This window comes from Artemia franciscana, chromosome 9, assembly GCF_032884065.1.
Source record: "Artemia franciscana chromosome 9, ASM3288406v1, whole genome shotgun sequence".
NCBI lineage: Eukaryota > Metazoa > Arthropoda > Branchiopoda > Anostraca > Artemiidae > Artemia > Artemia franciscana.
Genome location: NC_088871.1, coordinates 10998605 through 11021190, shown reverse-complemented (window position 1 = coordinate 11021190; position 22586 = coordinate 10998605). Strand labels below are relative to the sequence as shown.

At 35.5% G+C, this 22586-nt stretch overlaps 1 protein-coding gene across 1 annotated transcript in view; it reads left to right on the top strand.

The window, feature by feature from the left end:
- Positions 1-118: 118 nt before the first annotated feature.
- Positions 119-22586, top strand: part of LOC136030991 (mRNA turnover protein 4 homolog) — a 49798-nt gene continuing 27330 nt past the window's right edge. Inside the window, exons 1-4 of the mRNA XM_065710152.1 lie at positions 119-241; positions 6148-6310; positions 12975-13124; positions 15681-15832. Coding sequence (XP_065566224.1) covers positions 214-241; positions 6148-6310; positions 12975-13124; positions 15681-15832 — 493 coding nt within the window. The 5' untranslated portion in view covers positions 119-213. The remainder of the gene's footprint in view (positions 242-6147; positions 6311-12974; positions 13125-15680; positions 15833-22586) is intronic.

Below are 22586 nucleotides of genomic sequence, written 5' to 3'. Positions count from 1 at the left end.
GACGTAACTTTATTGTGTTATATACAACGATTTGGCTAACCGATTATTTCCAATAACATTTCTTTTGATGTTTTTTTTGCAACTGGATCGTAATGCTTGTCAAGATGGCATTTTAATCGCCAGCAGATCCGTTTGTTGTTCGTTGAAGAAACAGAACTTACTTTTTCACGTGTTGCAGTAAAAGAAACAAGGAAGGTACTCCAAAGAATCGCTATGCCTAAATCTAAGCGTTATAAGAAAAGTAAGTGGAATGTTAACATTTTATCATGAAATTTTTTCTCCACATGCTGTCAGAGGGATCCAAAAAGAGCTGCCAATCATCAACCACATGTGCTGATGCCCAGATGTGGGCCTAGGATGCTGACCCTGTCTGAAAACTATGTATGGATATTTCAACTGATGTGCATGAAAACAATGAGGGGCAAGGGAGAGAGTATATACTGGTAAAATTCTAGTCTAGCTACTTTTTCTTATCTTGGAAAGGGGCTATTCTAATTCAAGGTATATATTTACACATTAGGGAGGTAAGGATAAAGTTTATATCTAATGCAAATGAATATTAAATTTAAATTCAGGATACAATTCTGATAATAGATGCAAGTCTGAACTTAACCCTCACCGCATCCCTAGTGTACAAATATATAGGCCTACTCTGCATTTGTATATATACATAGAGGTGGGGGTAAAGTTTATTTCTGACACAAATACATATTAAATATGAAATTTTGACAAAACAACATTTTACCTCAGTTTTCAGTTATTAGTTTCTTATCCTCTGACTTTAGTTCTGAAAATGCATTTCCTGTTATTTGAATAGGATCTTAAATGATATCAATGGTTTTTTTTTCTAAATTCAGGAAATGTATCTACAGGTCTTTGAAGCCTCATAAATTGGGATTTAGTAAAGTTATTAAGCTGGGAACAATTTTGTTGTAGGCTACTTTATTTAAGCTGAACATCTGTTTTACAAGGTTTCTTTATTATTTTATTTATTTAAGAATTAACAATGCTTCTTGACTACTATGGTCCCTGTGTTAGCCCTGCAGTGCATTCCTGCAGCATGATTCAATAAAACAACATTTTACCTCAATTTTCAGTTATTAGCTTCTTATCCTCTGACTTTAGTTCTGAAAATGCATTTCCTGTTATTTGAATAGAATCTTAAATGATGTCAATGGTTTTTTTTCTAAATTCAGGAAATGTATCTACAGATCTTTGAGGCCTCATAATTTGGGATTTAGTAAAGTTATTAAGCTGGGAACAATTTTGTTGTAGGCTACTTTATTTAAGCTGAACATCTGTTTTACAAGGTTCCTTTATTATTTTATTTATTTAAGAATTAACAATGCTTCTTGACTACTGTGGTCCCTGCATTGGCCCTGTAGTGCATTCCTGCAGCATGATTTGATCTCTGGGTCCTGTATTACCAAGCTAAGGTCAAATCCACTGTGCCACCACAGGACTTTACAAGGTTCCACTTTCATAACACAAAGATTTTAAAGAGCACTGCCCTCTAGAGGGAGAATGAGTAGAGGTACTTCAAAATTTTTTTCCAGTAGATATCAGGAGATCTATTTTGCAAGGTTTTAGCCTACTTCATGACACAAAGATTTGTAAAGGTCATCAAAGGTAATTGCCCTTTAGAGTGAGAAGAAGTGGAGGTATATACTTCTAAATACCTTTCTGGGATATACTTTAGTGAGTCAGACCCATGCCTGAATGTTTCATTTTCTTAATCTAACCCCTTTCTAAGATAGCAAAAAGTAGCTAAACCAGAATTTTAACATGTATCTCTATGAAGCAGGTTGAAATGACCTTCTTCTTTTAAGAAAAGCTAATATAGGCTGTTCTTTTTTTACAGCACTTTGCTAGGCAGAAAGTGAATGCACCACTGATGCTTCTTTTTATGTCAAATATACTAATTGCCCCCTTTGGATATTGCATTTTGACCCCTCAAAAAAGAACTTTAAAAGAATCATAAATGCTTATTTGTCTCATTCCTAAAAGTGTATTGTTTAACTTTACTCCTCCTCTCTTCTCTGATAGAAAATAACTATTTACATTGCAGAAAACATGAGTCAATAGGCCTAGCCTAAGTTTAAAGTGTATTGCATCAGGGTAAAAAAAGACAGTATCTGATTGATCAAAATTTATTAAAAGTCAAACCCTCACATCTTGTTACCAAATAGGAATTAAGAAGAGTTGTATATGTCAATGAATGGTTAAAGATCTAAGCTGTGTATCTACATGGTTATTATTAAAGTTATCAAAGATCAAATACTTGAAATTATTATTTTATTGACTTATCTAGAAGGACCTCTTTTTGGAAATACCAATTATCCTATTTTGAAGTAGTATATATCCTTACAGTGTTTCAGTTTTATTCACATATTAACAGAAAGCTTATTGTCTTCTGATTCTAAAAATAAAACTTCTATTGATTGGTATTTATTCTATAAACCACAAATATTAAATATAATTCTTTCTTTTCAATAGCTTATCAAAACAGAGAAAATATTTTGAATTTATGATTACAAATTACTTGCACTGGGTTTGGCCTAGTGAGAGGTGATTGGATCTACAATTGCAATGTGTCTTGCCATAGTAAAATAAGGAATGCCAAAAAGAAAAGAGGTATTTCCCAAAAAGAGATCTTTTACCTTACTCAGCTTATTACAAGGTAAACCTTCTCAAATGCCTTAGTTTGGTCAAGCAGAAAAAGATTGACTAAGTTCCCTTTATCTATAAGCTGAGTAATGTCATTATAGGCATTGTTCAGATTTGTGTCTATTGACCTGTGTTTCCTAAGACTGTTATGGGGGGGGGGTTGGTGGATTAAATCAAGTTAAGGATTGTTTATTCAAAGGAAGATTGTTGGGGGTTTATTACTATGAGGTAACTGGGACTTTCCTTGGTCTAGGTAGCTTAATATTGATATGAGATATGGGATATTCGAATCTAAACATGGGAGCTAAGTAGCTAATAGAATAAGAAGGCTCTGTAAATAATCCCCTATGATCTTGGAGACAGAATCATCTCAGTGATGTCCAGGTCACCTGAGTTGTATAGATTCCCTTGGGAATGCTTGAATAGACAAGAGGAACTGTACCTGATACCTTGGCTCATAGACAAAAGACAATTATTTGACAATAATTTTATTTTTGTACTCACATACAACTTCAATAATTGCTAGCTGAGTGGCATACATCAATGCCAGAACTGAACTGTACTCTCCTGGCTTCCAGGGCTACCTTATATCCAGAATAAATCCATATTTCTAAATTGAGAACTGGGTAGATTGACCTAAAAAAATGTCACAATACAACTGTTCTTTTCAAAACCCAACATCTGGCCTAGCCTCCTCTCTAAAGAGTTATTTTTATAATGAGGATTTTCACCTCTAGTTCATTGACCAAACCAGTTGTAAAAGTTTGGGTTCTAATTGGCTTATTCAGAAGTTACATTTTCTGAATCTAATTTGATAGTTCAAAAAGTATAATTTTTTGCTTGCTGTAAAACTTGTGCCAAAAACCACAAATCCTATGGAATGATGAATTTTAACTTAAAACCTTTAGATGTTTAAAAGATTCTTATTTTGAAACTTTCTAAAGGGAATAAATGAGGGATTTGGTTCTGAGTTTTATAGGAGGGGGGGGGGTTGCTGGCCTGTATGTCACAAGACTGTGTTGGCAGTTGTGCAAGAGGTTGTTGGCCATCAGATATTGTATGGTGGTATAATTAACCATGCCTTCAATAATTTTAGGGAGGGCAGGTGAAACTGATAGAACTGTTGTTTTTGTCATCTACATACTTCCCTTTTTTGAATACAGGTGCATATTAGCAGTTCTTGAATGTTTGGGAACTCTAGTCATATTTAAAGATGTCTGAAAGATGTTAGCTAATAGCATGACTGTTGTGTTTGCCATTTCTTTCAGAAAGCTCAGATGGATTCCATCCAGACCTGTTCCTTAAGCTATATCAATCTTATTAGTCCAGGACTTATAGCTCAAAAAAGGGTCAAACCCAGAAGAAATCACAATATAAATGAAAATGGTACCAACATGATCAGAAAAAAATTATGTACAACATACTAAAATTCCCCATAAATCCGACTGTGGCAAGTACCCGAAAATCAGGGGGAAATGCAGGGGAAAATGGGAAAAATGCCAAACATGCCCACAAAATAGTTTAAAGTGAGTTTTCTGGGGTTTTCACATAAGCTGATCACAAAATTGACATCTAAAATTCAATATAGAAAAAGAGTACTACAAAAAACAGGGGAAAGAGGGGAGAAAAGAGAAGAATACAGGGTAGGGGTAGAAAGCAGTTTAAAAGATCTTCTCTGGGGTATTCCTATCTGGTGATTACAAAATTGAGAATTGAAATGATATTAAAAAATCGATTATAATAAAACAGGGAAATCGGGGAGGGAGGGAGGGGAAAAGGGAAATATACAGGGCATGGGCAGAAACCATGTGGAAATGTGTTTTCTGTGGTTTTTCTATCTGCTGATTATAAAATTGACATATAAAACAAAGTTCGGTAACAAATACAGGAGATCTATAGAGGTTTGGCTACCCCATAGGTCTGGAAAAGGCAAAAAAACTCAAGAAAAAAATATTGAAAGATACCCAAATTACATTATTCCATATTCCTTGCCATTATCAACAAGTGCTTGGGTTTGTCAACGTGATCCTGTTCTAATTTGACATTCAGTAAGAGAAGCAAGATAGAATAGTTACTGTATAGTTCCTGATTGAATGACATCTAGTGGATCCAATAGTCCCCAGTCAAGTTAAGCATAATTTTGTGTATTGCCAACTATTCTGTGTGTACTAAGTCAAGTTTAATTCATTGTTTTTTCTGGGTGCCCAAATTCATGGTTATTAGTTGCTTTTTGTCAAGATTAAGCAACAGCAACATCTAGTTTTTCAGCTTGATTTTAGAGACGGTTTTTGAGATGGTATGCCATTTCAATGGTTCAGAATTCATTTAAAGAGTTATGTTTGCCTTGTGAATACCAATCTGTTCATTGGTCCAATAAGAGAGGTGCCTGAATACTTCTGCCATCTACCCAAGCCAAATTAATCAAACACTTGGAAAACTATAGGTTCTATCACTATATTAGCTCTATGACTATATACCTTGGTTCTACTGCCCTAGCAATGATGCATGGATGGATAAGAGAAAGACATATTTATTAACAAATGAACTAACCTCCTTTTTATACAATCCTAATAAGGGGGAATTAATGCCAGGTTTTTCTTCTCTCTCAGTTGGACTCTCTGTCTTGGCTTTTCTACAATTAGCCTTAACTTGATACCCACAACTATTCCATTTTAATTCAATAATGGGTGTTCATGAATGATAAGCTCTTGGGATTCCTGTTGCTGTATCAAAAGTGGAAAATTTTCATGTCATGGAGAGCTGAGATTCAAGGTAGCTGTACTATTTTTACTGAAACTAAGCTGCTCTACATGACTGTCCTAACCCTAAGCCAAACCCTAAATGTCCTAGACTCTATATAACTGTTTGTGGTCCTCCATGGGTGCCCATAAGCTAAATTTTAGGGAGGGAGCTTACCTGGTCTAATTGGCCCTTACAATTCTGTATAATAGAAATCTCAAAACAAGTATATAAGGCAGCATCATTCAGCCAGGGTGGGGCTGCCCCCCTCCCTCTTATGTGTGCCCATGAGGAACTCTGCAGTAGCAAATGAAATCTCAGACATAGGAGTAATGATATGCTCAGGCAGTAGGTTTGGAAGTTTCCCATTGGTGTCTTCCTTACAAAAGTAAGTTAAAGATTTGTTAAGTTCATTTGCTATTTAAGTTGAAACTGTTGTTTTATCCCCCCTGGCAAGCTAATCACATCATTAGCTTGCCACATTAAATGAACACGCCATTTTATCTTATATTATGATTTACATGAAATTAATCTTTTTCTCTTAAGGTGTTAAAGTTATAAACATGAAATAGTTTTACAATAACTTAGAATAACCATTGCTTTCTCTTTTCTTATAATTTAGTTGTGTCACATGCTGAACTTAGTTTCACCCCCTCCCTACTCTTGTAGGGAGGGGGTTCTTCTGAGAGAAGAAGAACCTCCCTACTCTTTTCCTCATTTTTCAAGTTCTATTTTTTTTAGTTTCCCTCACTCAAACAAAGAAGAAGAACTTAGAATGGAAACAAGAAATGGTTGACAATATTAGATCCTCTGTTGAGTCTTATAAGAATATTTTCATTTTTTCTCTCAGGAATACAAGAAATTCTCAGCTAAAACAGCTTAGAAACAAATGGAAGGATAGCAGGTGGGTTGATCTTATTTTCTGATTTTAATAGAGATTTTTTTTGCCATAAATAGTATTGGCTGTAATTTTGATGGATGTCTTTAAACTCATGGAGGGAATCCTTAGAGATGGCGTCATTGAACATTTGCTGGAAAATAAGCTGATCAACCCAAACCAATTTGGCTTTCTACCAAGAAAGGGCACCACAACTGCACTTCTTGAAGCCTTGAATGACAGGACAGAAGCCATTGCCAGTGGAAAGTCTATTCTTGCAGTATTCTTTGATGTTGAAAAGGCCTTTGACTCAATCCCCCACTCTGAATTACTAAACTAGCTCAAAATCTTCAACCTGGCACCTTCCATTACCACCTGGATAGAGGATTTCCTCCAAAGCCGATCCCAGCAAACAAGAATCAATGGAATTTTCTCTAAGTGAAGTCATGTAGAAAGCAGTGTAATCCAGGGCAGCACCCTTGGGCCCACACTGTTCCTACTCCACATAAACTCTGCCACCACAGGACTAAGCAGCCCCCACAAAATCTATGCAGACGACACAAAGATCTACCATATGTACAACAGCCAAGACAATGTAGACGTCCTGCAAAGAGACATCAACATTTTCACTTCAAACCTTTCAAATCTTGGCCTCAAACTCAACATCATGAAGAGCAAAGTAATGTGGATTGAAAGACCAAAAGACAGCTGCCCCCCTCATCTAACGATTCGAGACAAGCTGGGCAAAACACACATTATGCCAGTAAAAGATAAGGGAAAAGACCTTGGCCGATGAGCTCAAATCTCACCTCCAAACCAACACAGCAGCCACCAAAGCTAATGGGGTACTGTCCTTGATCCACTGATCCTTCAAGTACTTAAGCAGGAAGATGCTCACTCAGCTATACAAAATTCTAGTCCAGCCGATCATCGAGTACAGAAACATAGCCTAGGGGCCATCTTACATCAGGGACTGCACAGCCGTGGAAAAGGTTCAACATGAGCAACCAGAATGATGCCAGGCCTAAAAGGGAAGCCATACAAAGACCACCTAAAACCTCTCGAGCTGCCAAGTCCGTTGTTCAAACGTAAGCGAGGAGACACCACCCACATGTTCAAGATGCAAGCCAAAATAGAAAATCTGCCCTTCAAAAAGCTCTTCAGGAAAACAGCCATAAACCAAACCAGAGGCCACTCAGAAAAGGTGTACAAGCCAGAAAGCATGCCCTTGCAAACTTTTTCTCAGTGCAATCAGTCGACACATGGAACAACCTGTCTGAACATGCTATCCAAGCACCAAAAATCAATAGCTTCAAAAACAAATTTGACATGTCCTGGGAGAAACATAGCAACAAATTCAACACATTTGCTGAGTGGTCAACATAACTTAAGATCGACCGACTACAAACCCAACAAGCAGACAGAGGGCATTGAACAGGCAGGGCAACTGCCAGATGGTGCTGAACAGCTTTAAGTAACTTTAAGTATATGAGGAGCAAGGAGAGGCAGTTTGCTTCCTTTGCAACAGAGGTAGCTGTAGGGGGTCAAAGGGGGCACTTGTCCTGGACATGGAATTTTAGGGGGTACAAAATTTCGAATGAATAATCTAATGGTTATAATTTTGATAAGTAGAGGATGTAGTTAACAAATAAAAATGATTAATAAATTATTAATTAATAAAGTAAAAATAATAATTTATCTATTAAATAATAATAATTTAGTTAAAATAATTTAAAGTAATTAACTAATTAATAGATTGAAAATAATTTCATCATAAATGATTTTTTTTTAATTTGGCCTGACAATTTTGTGATAGAAAGGGGGAGGGGTGCTAATCAAGCATCACCCTGGGGACAATAGATGCATTACTACCACTGCTGCACAACAAACACTTCAGAATGGGTTGCAAAGAACTGCACTTCTTACCACCAAAGAACTGCAAAAAAGTTCTTGTTAGAAAAAAATGTTAGGATAATATAATTCTTTTGAGATGGGTATATTTTAACCCAACACAGACACACAAAAACATCTTCTAAGACTTCTCATGTTGTTCAACCTTATTGGGTTGCAAGAGCAACACTTTGGTTTTGTCCCGTTTTTTTTTTTTTTTTTTTTTTTTTTTTCTATGCCGTCTATCTCAGCTTATTCCTTGAAACTGGTAAGGGTCTAACCTGTGCGGTTTTTACGGAAAGTGTGGACCTCAGGCCGGATTGATGAATATGACATTACATTTTGGAAAGCTCAGCTTGTCCTCGAGCCAGAGCCTATGGTGTGCGAAGTGAAGTGGAGTTGTATAGCCTATGTCAGAAAGGAGTATCTGAAGTTGTGCAGCCAAGTTTTTGTTTCATCAAATCATGTTTCTGCTTTCGAGTGGAAAGCTCCGTTCTAGCAGGCAAGCAGGCAGGCACCAATTTCAAATTGAAGATGGATAATAAGTGTTAAAGATGATGGATATTATTTCATGATGGAATTTCAATAGAAGATGGACTATAAGTGTTAAATATGTGTGGCAGTTCCCCGGCCCCACAGCCAATATATATTCTTTGAGTGATAAATAGAAAAATTTACAGAAACAAAAAAGTACGATTTTCCCATGGGTCCGAAAGTGCTGCCATCTATTGTTTCTACCCAGTTCTGTTCGTGGTTTCAGCTGACTTTACCATTCTTTTTTTTCTACTTGGGATTGCAATAGAGAAATGGTATCAGATATGCCTCTTAAAATTTAAAAGCTCTCTCATTGCTAATGAAATTAGAGCTTATCCTTTGCTCCTTTTTAAGTGGTGGTGTTAGAAAGTTGGCCTCAGGCAAAAAGTCAACTTTTGAACTAAGACAGATAGAATTTTTTTTCAACGGCAATCGATAGACCTTAATGAGCTGATCAAAGTATATGTCATCCATTCTTGGGTACAAAAATTCCTTCATGAGATACATCAGTTTGAAAGTTTCAAGGGGTTGACAACTTCAGTGGTAAGGTTCACACTAAAACCAAAAATAGGCCGATACCAATTGTGAGATATGTAGGGGACTTTCAAGCAACAGTCGACTATCTATATATATATATATATATATATATATATATATATAAATAAGTTGTCTGTGTGTGTGTGTCGAGTGACGTCATGTTTGTGTGTCGACTGACGTCATGTTTGTTGACTGACGTCATTTTAAGGATTGAGCTGTATGCGTCATGAAGTTGTTTGTCGACTGACGTCATGTTTGTCAACTGATGAAATTACATACCGGGACCCCGGGACACAAATGACAACCGGGACACAGGGAATATAAATGACGACGGGAACCTCAAAGAGAAATTACAGACTGGGACACCCGGACACAAATCACGACCGGGACACAGGGAATATAAATGACGACCGGGACACAGGGACACAACTACAACGGGGACGCCGGGGGCACAGGCGGGATATATAAATGACAACCGGGGCAAAGGGATTGTTCGAATAGAAATTACAGACCGGGACACCAGGACACAAATGACGACCGGGACACTCAAAGAGAAATTACAAACTGGGACACCGGGACACAAATGACGACCAGGACACAGGGAATACGGGACACAGGGACACATCATTAGAATAGTGAGGTATAGATCTGAATACGGATTGTTTTTCCCATGGACAATTATATGTTGCATGTTCAAGAGTCAGTAAACCTGACAATCTACTTATATGCGTAGACAATGGGACAGCGAAGAATGTTGTATATTCGCATATTTTACGAAGTTAAAAACATATATATATATATATATATATATATATATATATATATATATATATATATATATATATATATATATATATATATCAATCTCTATTCACAGGTGGGACACAGGGACACAACTACAGTGGCGCGTAACTAATATGGCGCGTAACGACTTACGCGCGTGGGGGGGCTTGGGAGGGTGCGAAGCGCCACCCCAACAGCTAGTTAGCTTATAATCATCTTTGGCAATGAGGGGTTTGCAACTTTTGCTGATTGGTGTACCTATTATCTGTTTCTGGTGTAATTGATGGTAAGAACAACTTGGTTCCCGATTGTAAGACATGTAGGGGAGTTGTAAGTAATAATCAGCTGTTACGCTACAATGATCTTCAGTGACGAGGGTTTGCAACTTTTGCTAGTTGGTGTACCCATTATTTGTTTCCGGTAAACTTGATGTATATCACGGGAGAGGGACTTGTAAGTAAGAATCGGTTGCTAGAGGAGGCTCATGAAGGGCTAAAAATTTGTGCAAATTGGTACACATCTATGGTCTTTTGATCCTGAAAAATTACAGATAGCTTTATAATACCAAGATTATATAAGATAATGTTCCAAGTTTCCATCGGTCACGATGTCTACGATTGAAAAGGATAAAGTTCAACTGGTTGCAAACTCAATTTAGTCCCTTCTTCCGATATTCTTTTGCTGTTGTTTTTTCAACGCTGAAGAATTTGATCATGTGATTACTGATTGTGTTCTGCTTTGAATATGCCGTTTTGAATGCTTTGATAGTTTTGACAACTTCAGCATTTAACCGATAGCAAAGAAACAAAGCAGTGTTGCTCTCGCAACATTTTAATCGGTGAAGCCGGACAAAGGTTGCCGCAACACTTCACGTTGCCCAGGCAACGTAGGTCTAGTTTAGAATAAGTTTGCCTAGTCTGGTGCTACACTCATCGAAGTACAACCAAAAAAATGGAGTTAATACAAAAAAAGGGCTTTAAGAATAATATGCAGGTAAGGTAAACTAAAACACATTGGCTTGGAATAGTGATGCTTTGACTAAGTTTGGGCTTAAGGTTACCCATAACAGATATTGGAAATCTTTTGTACCTATATTTATTGAGAGTTACAGTACAAGTGGATAGTGGGAAATAATATAGTATCCCTTCATTTTTATTTTCTCGTATTTCTTTTTAGTTTTGATTTGAATTCAATTTGATTTTAAGATACATAATTTTCGGCTACTATTGGCTGAGGTTTGTCCTTTACTAGGTTACAGCTACCACTGCAACCACAAACTATATTGATACTTATTTTAGGTCTATGTATCTAAGCATCAAATTCGAATTTCATGACTATGGAGATAATGCACATGTGAAAAGGAAATAAAAACAGAGGCAATAATTTGCTCTGAGGATTATATCTAGACTTAGCATTATAGAATTTACAAATTCTTGCAAAAGGTAATATACAAAGTTAATTGCAAAAATGCTTTTCTGAACCATTCCAACTATTATCTGTTAACTTTTGCAGTAATATTCTATATTGTCTAAGGAGGGGTGAGGTGACTCGCAAAATTTTTTGGCCAAGACAAATGCCAACATTGTTAACTAATTTACTGTTTACATATAAGATATGATTTTAAAAACTCAGTTAATCAACTATAATCACTCTCAGATAATAAGTATTAACACTATGTTTAATTATGTGGCTCCCAACATGTATATTTATTTCTATATGTTTTAATATGTATTTCACATGCAGTGATTTTTTACTTATTTTAATAGTATTGTCTATATTTATCCTTGACTTATAATTTTTGTTTCTTGCCTTAAATCGCATTTACAGTGAGATAAGATGGACTGAGCGAGATAAGCAAGATAAGGTCGATTATTATGCTTCAGATTCAATTAGTTAAACTGCAACCCATTTTCAATGCTCTTAATATTTTGGCGCTAGTGCTGGTAGTGAAAGCTATCCACAAAACATGGCAAAGTTGTTTTTAAACTACTACTAAAATTAATAAGTTCAATGATAAAATACTACCTGTACTACTAAGATTGTGTATATATACCAGAAACAACAACAGAACCTAACTGCCTCTTTGGTGGCACCTTTCTGTGCATGCAAAAAATGCGAGGGGATGCCATTCAATATCACACAGTGTGTATAGTTAGTTGAAAATTGATTTAATTTAATCAAATCTTGAAAAAAACTTGATTTCCAAATTTAAAAGATTTTTAATTGAAATGTGAAATTTGAATCAACCAGACGCTTTATTTATGTCCGGAAACCTAGGAGGAACCCATATCCTCTTATCGAGACCTTTTTAAACAAATGAAGTAAGTAGTAAAGCAGCCTACCCGCTTGAACAACCCTCTGAGATGAACTAAAAAATTCCATCTTCCAGAAACTTGGACAATTCTAATATTTATATGCTTCTCCAATATCTTGGAAATAACTGGTAAACGTGAAACAGGCCTGCCATCAGTCAAAAAGTTCTTGTCACTTCCTTGGAATAATATTTGCACATTTTAATCAAGAAACAGTAAATACATAAGAAGTAGTATGTGTCACAGGTATTTCCTACCAGTCATTTAATTGAATGATATACAATGCCGAACAAATCCAAGAAATTCTGCTCCACAGAAATACTTTTTGGTTGTATGTGTGCAAAAACGCAGATACTACTTGCATTGGAACAGTGAGTTCTGTTCACTACTAAAGCCAATCAGAAGCAAGCAAGAAATGACCTTCCCATTATGTTTTCGTTTGAAAATTCTCTCTCTCTCTCTCTCTCTCTCTCTCTCTCTCTCTCTCTCTCTCCCTCTCTCTCTCTCCCTCTCTCCTCTCTCTCTCCCTCTTTCTTTCTCTCTCTATTTTATGTTCAAGGTGGCATATTCAAATTTTCAGAGGGTGGTAGAAAAACATAAGCTCTATCTTTCTTAATTTCTTTCTTTTTTTCTAGGTTCTTCCTTGGAAAAAACAGAGTAATGGCTTTAGCCTTAGGCAGACATTCTGAGGATGAAGTGCAAGAAAATCTACACAAAGTTTCCAAGTTATTAAAAGGACAGTGTGGATTGCTGTTCACAAATAGAAGTAAAGAAGAAGTATCAAAGTATGTTAGTTCTTCTTGATTGGGAAGTTTGTAGTCAATTCAAAGTGAATTGAAAATATACAAAAATCAGTTTAAGATAATCAGCAAAGATTCTATTTGCTAAAACTGAAAATTCTGATTGTCAGAGGATCAGTTAAGGCAATCATCCCTTACTGGTTCATTTGCCCTCAAATGGATTAATTTTGTGAAGATTCAGAATTTTCATTTTACTGAAATAAACCTCACTTATTACTTCCTAATTGATCTAACAGGTTCATTTCACTAAATTTTGAATCTTACCTTTGAAAATTAGTTTTTAGCATAATCAGTTAAAGATAAATTAGCAGGTAACAATTAAGACTTGTTTCAGTAAAATGTAATTATCAATCTTCAAAAAATTAGTCAGTTTGAGGGTAATAGGGGAAGTTTATTTTGTGTAAATTTGAAAATTTCGATGTTCGGAAAATCAGTCAGGTGATAATTAATAGAAAATCAGTGTGAGAGCAATTAGTGAAGCTTCTTTTTAGTAAAACTGTAGATTTTAATGTTGAGAAAATCGGATAAAAATGAGTAGAAAATCAGTTTGAAGGCAATTGTTGATACTTACTTTCTTTAGAATTGAAAGTTGTAGTTTTCTTAATATGAGCTTAAGGTTAATCAGTTGAAAATCAATTTGACAGTAATCAGCAAAGCTTTTTTTTCAGTAAATTTGGAAGCCTTGAGCATAACAAGTGAAGTTTCTTTTTCGTAAAATAAAGTCTTAATCTTTAGAAAAGTTTTTTTGAGAATAATCGTGAAGCTTTTTTTAAGTAGTTTTGGCGTTTATAGTGAATGAAAAAAAAAAAGAATGTCGGGAGCTAGGTTCTCTCGAAGTCGAATTTTGCTTCGTTAAATAGACTTCATCTTTCCCGGTTTGCAAAAATGTTCATATGGGTGAACATTCTGTTTTCTTCCGTGTTGAATCAGACTCAGATAGGTTAGTTTTCCGCCCAGTAAATTTCAGTTTAAAACTACTTCTTTTCTTTGCTATTTAATAATCTAATGGGCATCTAAATAAGTCTTTTTGCGAAATTTTCTTGGGAGACCTCAAGAGAATTTTGCTTTCAATGACAACGTCACTTGGCCGCTTTGTTGCACAATTATCTTCTATTTCTTTTACAATTTAGCTGACAATTATACTGGAAAATATTTTCTTTTGTTGTGTACCCAATTCTTTAGTTTGGGACGGGGGTCAGTGGCGTGACTCTGTGAGCTTAGCCAGAGTCGACCCAGCTCTAAATGGGTACCTGGAGAAATCTGGGGAAGGTAAACAGGAAGGGTGTGCGAAAGCACAGGATGGTTGGCCCCCAACCCCCCATTGCACTTCCTGGCTGAAGGGCCAAGAAACGGAGATCAGCACCGCCGGTAGGGACTGTAAAGTCTAATGCCATATTCTTTACATTTTTTTTTTACCTCCCCTCACAAAAAATGTTGGTTTTGTGCATGAAATAACAATCTAAACCTTTTATTATGATGATATTTTGGCTGTACTAATTTTGTCTCTTGAAATTTCCCTGTTTTTACTAACTAATATTCAAAAAGATTACATGTCGGCCTTGCATGCTTTTCTCTTGATCTCTCAGATGCTTTGAAGTTAAGCATGTTCCTTTTTGCTTTTGCTATTCTACTTTTTACGTTTTCCATCATTAATTATATTACTTTCCAAGTAAACTAATTCATTACATAACTGCCAACTGTATTATGCGTATCCTTAAAAATATTTAAAGCTTGCCCAGACCTCCAGATGCGTCATTATTGACAGATCGTTCTTGTGATGCGCATTCGTCTTTGTTGTAGCAGTCAGTTGGAATAGCTGTAATAGGACATTATATGGGATAAACTTTTTTTTTGTTCAAAGACGGTTTTTGTTCATATTGAAAGATGGAGTATCCGCAACAATGTTAGCTAAAATAAGGGTTTTAGTGACAATATTGTTTACTTGTGTTCAAATTTCTTTTTTTTTGGGGGGGGGGGTAACAGTAAATAACATTATTGAATTCTGTTCCTCATGAACCTGAAACATGTTTCAGCCAAAGTTTTTGATTCTTGTTTGCTATGTTCTTTTCTTTATACCGATTCTTTTTACTCTTTTCTTTTTACTGATTCTTTTTACTCTTTTCTTTTTACTGATTCTTTTCAGCCAAAGTTATTGATTCTTGTTTGCTATGTATTTAGCAACTCAAGGAATGTCTTGTTTTTGTTATATTTTTAATTTGTTGGCTACTAGCTATGACTACCACGATCTTGGAGTAATGAAGTCAACTCGGAGTCATAATAAAATCTATTATGCGCAGCTATTGGTAATAGATTCCTTCACGTTATGCGATCAAATTGAATTTACCATGTATAGTTCTGACTACAACAATCTTGGAGTAATGAAGTCAACTCGTGACTCATAATAAAATCTATTATACGCTGCTATTGGTAATAGACGTTATGCAATTCACTTTATGCTACCAAATTGAATTTACCATGTATAGTTCTGGATAGAAGAGGAATATATAATAGGGGAGTTTTATTTTTTTCGTCTTTTTTCAGATTCTTTGAAGATTACGTGGAGTCAGACTATGCCCGTTCTGGCACTGTAGCACCAATCACAGTACAGTTATCAGAAGGCCCTTTAGAACAGTTTCCATTTAATTTGGAACCACAACTGCGACAGTTAGGACTTCCAACCTCATTAAAGAGAGGTAGCTCTATTACTATTTAAATTTGATAGTTTTTAACATGATAAAAGTTTTCTATACCTTTCCACTCCCCACTTTTTTCTCTTTGATCAAGCGGAATCCTCTTTGAAATTTGCCCTTGCTCGAACAACAATCCGTGGAAATTTCGACACGATCCCTCTAACTATTCCAGAAATATACCAGTAACAGTATTTTGATAGGTTGGTAACATTTAGTAACTTTGAATTGACCATGAATAGATTCCAAGTTGCATGGGGGCTTATTGCACAAAAGTTATTTGGTTGATTGGAGACAGAAGATATATAGCCCGTCTCCCTCCAAGCAGAAAATTTGAGGTCCCACTTTTCTTCTCCCAACGCAGACTCAAGGCCATATAAGAGTTAAATTCCAGTTAACTTATTGACTGATGAATGATTATTCATTATGATTTCTGTTTTCTCGTTGTCAGTTTGGTATTCCTTGCCAGTTTTCCATTTCTTATTTTTTCTTTACTCCAAAATTGGATTCGGTCCCTCGGGGCTAGTGATACTCCAGATTCAGGTCTGAATCTTAAGAGCTGTGATAACTGATAGGACTCAAAACTCGCTTCAGTCTTCAGAATGCGTTTAGGAAAATACCACCCCACTAGGATAACCAATCCTAATAATGTGTGGAAAGAACACTTCCCACAAAAATTGCAAACATTGTTCTTTTTGCGACAATTTGGACTTCCAGCTTCATTAAACACAGGTATTGATGTTATTATTTGGGTTAGTTATTATCTTGTTGTTCGAAAAAGAAAACGCACAAAATCCATGCAAGTTAAAACAGATTCATATCTGGACGCAGATGGATTACCTTCCTGAGGTTGGTTCAAAGCCCTTCACCCACCCCTCCAGGGGGGGAAACCCCCGAAAAAAATTGAGAAATTGTGCTGTAAAAATACTCTTTTGTATGTTTTATCCCCCCCCCCTTCAAAGGAAAAGTTCTGATGCTCCCTCCTCGTCACTGACATCATCTTGCAAATGCTGAGAAGACTAAATACAACAGTGTGGACGCACTAAGCAATATAAGAGATAACGCTTATTTGGCCTTGATTTTATTCAGTGTCTCTTACTTAAAATAAATTATATACCAATTAAGTGTTGTGTATCAACACACTTTTTTTTATATATATATCTAGCTCACTCGTCACGCTTTGCTGTAATTTTAAAAGAAAAGAAAGTCTCCCTGAAATAAATCCCTCCCCGTGGAGAATCCCCCCCCCCGCGAAAAATTTCTTCTTGGATTTTTTCCCACTATAAAGAACGATCGTAGATAATGATAATTAACTTACCCGTTGGGCGTTGGTGGATAATTAATATCCAGAAAATGCAAATAGGGCGGACGAAAGCACCTGTCAAGTATTTGTATTCAGGAGTTTATAATTTCAGTCAACACGAGATGTATTAAGATTGAGAGGTCCTCGAGGGGTGGGGAATTTTATACTTTAAACCTTCGCAAAAATGTACTCAAAAACTTCTTAAAACTTCTTGGCTATCGGATGAATAATTTAGTAGTTTATACAGGACATACATTCGATTTTATATCTATATATATATATATATATATATATATATATATATATATATATATATATATATATATATATATATATATATATATATATATATATATATATATATATATATATATATATATATATATATATATATATATATATTAAAAGGCCTCTCCAAACGAAGATTGGACTTAGAGCTTTTTGGAATGCAAGACGAGTTCCAAAAAATTGCATTCTTTGGTACATACAGTAGTATTTTAGCAAATCTTGTAGTCAAACAGTTCGTGGTAACGAACTGTAGTAAGGAGCGACCCGGCTCAATATTAACCAAAACTCTAAATAATGGAAATTTAATGCCAATAGTTGCATCAAAAGAATCGCATTTTAATGCCGATTTTAAATATATAAGTTTCATCAAGATTAGTCTTACCCGTCAAAAGTTACGAGCCTGAGAAAATCTGCCTCATTTTAGAAAATATGGGGAAATACCCCCTAAAGGTCATACGATCTTAACAAAAATCACACCATCAGATTCAGTGTATCAGAGAACCTTTTTGTAGAAGTTTCAAGCCCCTATCTACAAAAATGTGGAATTTCGCATTTTTTGCCAGAAGACAAATTACGGATGCGTGTTTATTTGTTTTTTTTTTGTTTTTTTTTTTTTTTGGTGATCGTATCGACTAAGTGGTCCTAGAATGTCGCGAAAGGGCTCATTCTAACGGAAATTAAAAGTTCTAGTGCCCTTTTTAAGTGATAAAAAAAAATTAAGTGATAACAAAAATCACACCATCAGATTCAGTGTATCAGAGAACCTTTTTGTAGAAGTTTCAAGCCCCTATCTACAAAAATGTGGAATTTTGCATTTTTTGCCAGAAGACAAATTACGGATGCGTGTTTATTTGTTTGTTTTTTATTGGTGATCGTATCGACTCAGTGGTCCTAGAATGTCGCGAAAGGGCTCATTCTAACGGAAATTAAAAGTTCTAATGCCCTTTTTAAGTGATAAAAAAAAATTAAGTGATAACAAAAATCACACCATCAGATTCAGTGTATCAGAGAACCTTTTTGTAGAAGTTTCAAGCCCCTATCTACAAAAATGTGGAATTTCGCATTTTTTTGCCAGAAGACAAATTACGGATGCGTGTTTATTTGTTTTTTTTTTGTTTTTTTTTTTTTTTTTATTGGTGATCGTATCGACTCAGTGGTCCTAGAATGTCGCGAAAGGGCTCATTCTAACGGAAATTAAAAGTTCTAGTGCCCTTTTTAAGTGATAAAAAAATTGGAGGGCACCTAGGCCCCCTCCCACGCTCATTTTTCCCCAAAGTCACCGGATCAAAATTCTGAGATAGCTATTTTATTCATCATAGTCGAAAAACCTAATAACTATGTCTTTAAGGACGACTTACTCCCCCGCAGTCCCCGTGGGAGCGGCTGCAAGTTACAAACTTTGACCTGTGTTTACATCTAGTAATGGTTACTGGGAAGTGTACTGACGTTTTCAAGGGGATTTTTTGGTTTGGAGGAGAATTTAGTGGGGGTATACGTGGGAGGATCTTTCCATTGAGGAACTTCTCATGGGGTAAGAGACTTTCAATGGAGGGGGTGCAGGATTTTTTAGCATTATTTAAAAAACAATAAAAAAATAAATATGAAAAGTTTTTTCTACTGAAAGTGAGGAGCAGCATTAAAACTTAAAACGAACAGAAATTATTACGCATATGAGGGGTTTAGCTCCTCCCTCTTTACGCTAAAGTATTTTTAGTAATTTCAACTATTTATTCTACGGCCTTTGTGATTCAGGGGTCCTTAAGGAATTGGGACAAAATTTAAGCTTTAGTGCAAAGAACGAGGTATCGACGAGGGGTGAGCCTCCTCATATACGCAATAAAAACATACGAATATAGAAGTTCGCTACGTAAGTTAATTTGTAAGTTACGTATATTTTTTACTTATGAAAACGTTCGTAAAAGTTATAGTTGCCTTTAATTATTTATGTGCGGAGAGCCAAGATCAAAAAATGCATTAATTCAAAAACGTCCAGAAATTAAACAAAAAAAACAAGTTTTTTGAAATGAAAGTAAGGAGCGACGTTAAAACTTAAAACGAACAGAAATTACTCCGTATATGAAATGGGCTTTCCCCTCCGCAATCCCTCGCTCTTTACGCTAAAGTTTTTAATTGTTTTAAAAATTAGAATTGTGGCCAAGAGTCAAACTTTAGCGTAAAGAGCGAGGGATAGCGGAGGGGAAAGCCCATTTCATATACGGAGTAATTTCTGTTCGTTTTAAGTTTTAACGTCGCTCCTTACTTTCATTTAAAAAAACTTGTTTGTTTTTTTTTTTTTAATTTATGCTAAAGGAGGGGCGGGATCTTATCAGGTCTGTAGACATAAAAAGTCTGTGAACTTTATTAAATAGATGGTGTTGTAGTATTCGTATGCTAAATTTTTTCTTGATGAATTGACTGGGGATAGTTTTAGGCAATATTTTCACTGATCGTATGGGATCCCACACGATCCAGATATGGATCCGATACTATGCTATAATCATGTACTATCCTATACTATAATAGTATCGTGTATAATAATAGATCCTAGACCAATAATGATCATAATAGACCCTATACTAATAATGATCCTATACTATAAAAATAATAAATAATCCCAACAATAAGCTATACAAAAAATGTGGTTAGTGGTTATGATTAAAAAAAAAAAAACACTAACAAACAAAATCAATCAGTAGCACACAAAGCTTTGCTTGTAAGAAAATTATAACAACAACCAATATAAGGTACAAAGGGTTTGGGGGTGAAACCATATACCAAGAAATGAAAACATGAATAAGACAGATGTGTTAAGCTACATAGTATCATTATCCTGAAGCAACAATAACCCCTCCCCAAAAAATAATAAGAACAAATCAATAATAAAAACAAGCAACTTAATAAATTTTTTTCAGTATATTGTTATAGATTTTATTCCTAGTCAGTTTCAATCTGTTTCGACCGAATTGGGATTTAAATTGGTTAACGTGGAATTCCTTAACACTAGGGCTAAGCTTATTCCAAAGCTTAGTCCCACTATATATGTGAAAAAACAGTCCTACCTGAAATTAGGTTCAAATCTCAATGTTTGGGGGCGACAGTGAAAGAAAGGTCAAAATAGCCTGTTCATTTTGGCCATCCATCCTGGACCAGGCGAAAATCAGGTCACTCCTGAATCAGGGCCATCCCAATGGATTACGAAGAGGTGATAAGGAAGGGTTTAAAGGAAATTGGGACTGCATGGGAAAGAGCAAAGCTTTGAACATGCTTGAGTTGAAGAGGAGTGTGCGAAGCTGGGTTGGTCTCAGGCGGTTTGGTGCTGCAATGAATTGTTAATAGTAATTGTTGTTGTGGCATTTGCAACTGAAACTGTTACAATCACTAGATTTGTCGCTTTTTCATGATCAAAAGACATTCCCTGTAAAGAACAAGTTTTAAGCAATTAGACTTCAATTTACTAGATTGCAGGGAAAGGATAGTAACAGCTATTTTGAACAAAGATATAATAAAGCGGAGAAATTTAGTGATTTCACCGACAAACAAATCAATAAAGTGGAATAACATTTTCAATGCGGAATATTTTTAACAGTAAAGACATACAATCTGCTTGTGGCCTCAACATGGTGAATTTCTTATTTACTTTTCAAGTATGTTCAACATTTATTGTTAAATTCCTATTTTACTTTTATATCAAAACCATATTTTAATATGTTAAAATTACATCATATAAAATTATATTAATTACATTTAAATTTATGCCTTAAATCTTATTTAATGATGTTTCAAAAGCAGGATGTCTTTCATTGTAAAGAAATGCTTAGAAACGAACGCTCGCGTACGAACCTAGAAATACAAACTTAGTTCATATATTCAAAACGGCAAATCTTTCATTTACCCGATTCCATAGACGTCACCAATTGATACAACAGGGATGAAAACCATATTCAGCGGATCTAACTCGTAAAATCTTACATGTTTATTGAGCATAATTTTTGGTTATAGAGGTAGGCTATGTGACCGCTTTGTGCTTGAACTATACTGGTGCAATGGGCTATTCTCTAAAGATTTTCAGAGAAGGTTGTTTTCAGTGCTCTATCTTTTAGAATTGAGTAGTTCCGGAAGAAAGGAATCTTTTTCCAACAGTATAAAACCTCTAAGATTTACAGCTTTAAGCATATCTTGCTCCCCTCATCCCCTTCCCCGAGATGAATTTTATGTATTTGGAATCATCATAAAAAGCCGATTCTTTTGATGTGGGGCTATTAATTGTGATCAAAATTCCATTTTCTTTTAAGTTTTGGTTACTGTTGGCCCCAGGCTCTCCTTACTTACTGTTCGTTACCAGGAAATGTTTGATTTTTGTGAATAAAGCCTAAGTCCACCCCCTCCGGTATTTTCAGAAAAAGTGAATAATATTAGAACTCAGAATCAGCCATTCCAATGAAATTTAACAAAACCAAAAAAAAAACAAGCATACTAGTTCTATTTATTATCTTTGTGTAAGGTTGGCTTTACGTAAGGATTCACATTAGCATAATTTTCCATCTTCCATTACAGTCCTCACGTAGACACGTTGTAGGAAGAAAAACACTGATTTTTCAGGAGAAAAAAAAAGAACTAATTCCAGTTGCTAATTTCATAGATATGTTCTATATTTTGTCTGCTAGTTAATTTATGAATGTTAAATGAAAAGAAGAAGGTGGCAAGCATGTGGAAGATCTGATACTTTAATCCTCAAAATATGATAGTTACACTAAGTAGGTAAAGATCAGTTTTTCGAAATCAAATTAAAGAAATAAAGGAGTAAGCAATAAAAATAACAATAATCTTCACGAGATCTTGGAGGAGACGTATGGCCCCGGCCTTAAAACGACTCTGTTCAAGCAAACGAGCTCTATTCCGTTATTCATTGTTAATTGCAGATTGTTTATTAAATAAATTTTAAAAAAATAACTGAAAGTAGGAGCAACATTAAAACTTAACACGGACAGAAATTCTGTTGGCACGCTGGGTTGGGAATCCTTTGTCAGAGGGGCACGGGTTCGATTTCAGGCGTAGCCAGCTATTTGGTTTGGGACGGGGGTCAGTGACGTGACTCTGTGAGCTAAGCTTGAGTCGACCTAGCTCTAAATGGGTACCTGGAGAAATCTGGGCAAGGTAAGCAGGAAGGTT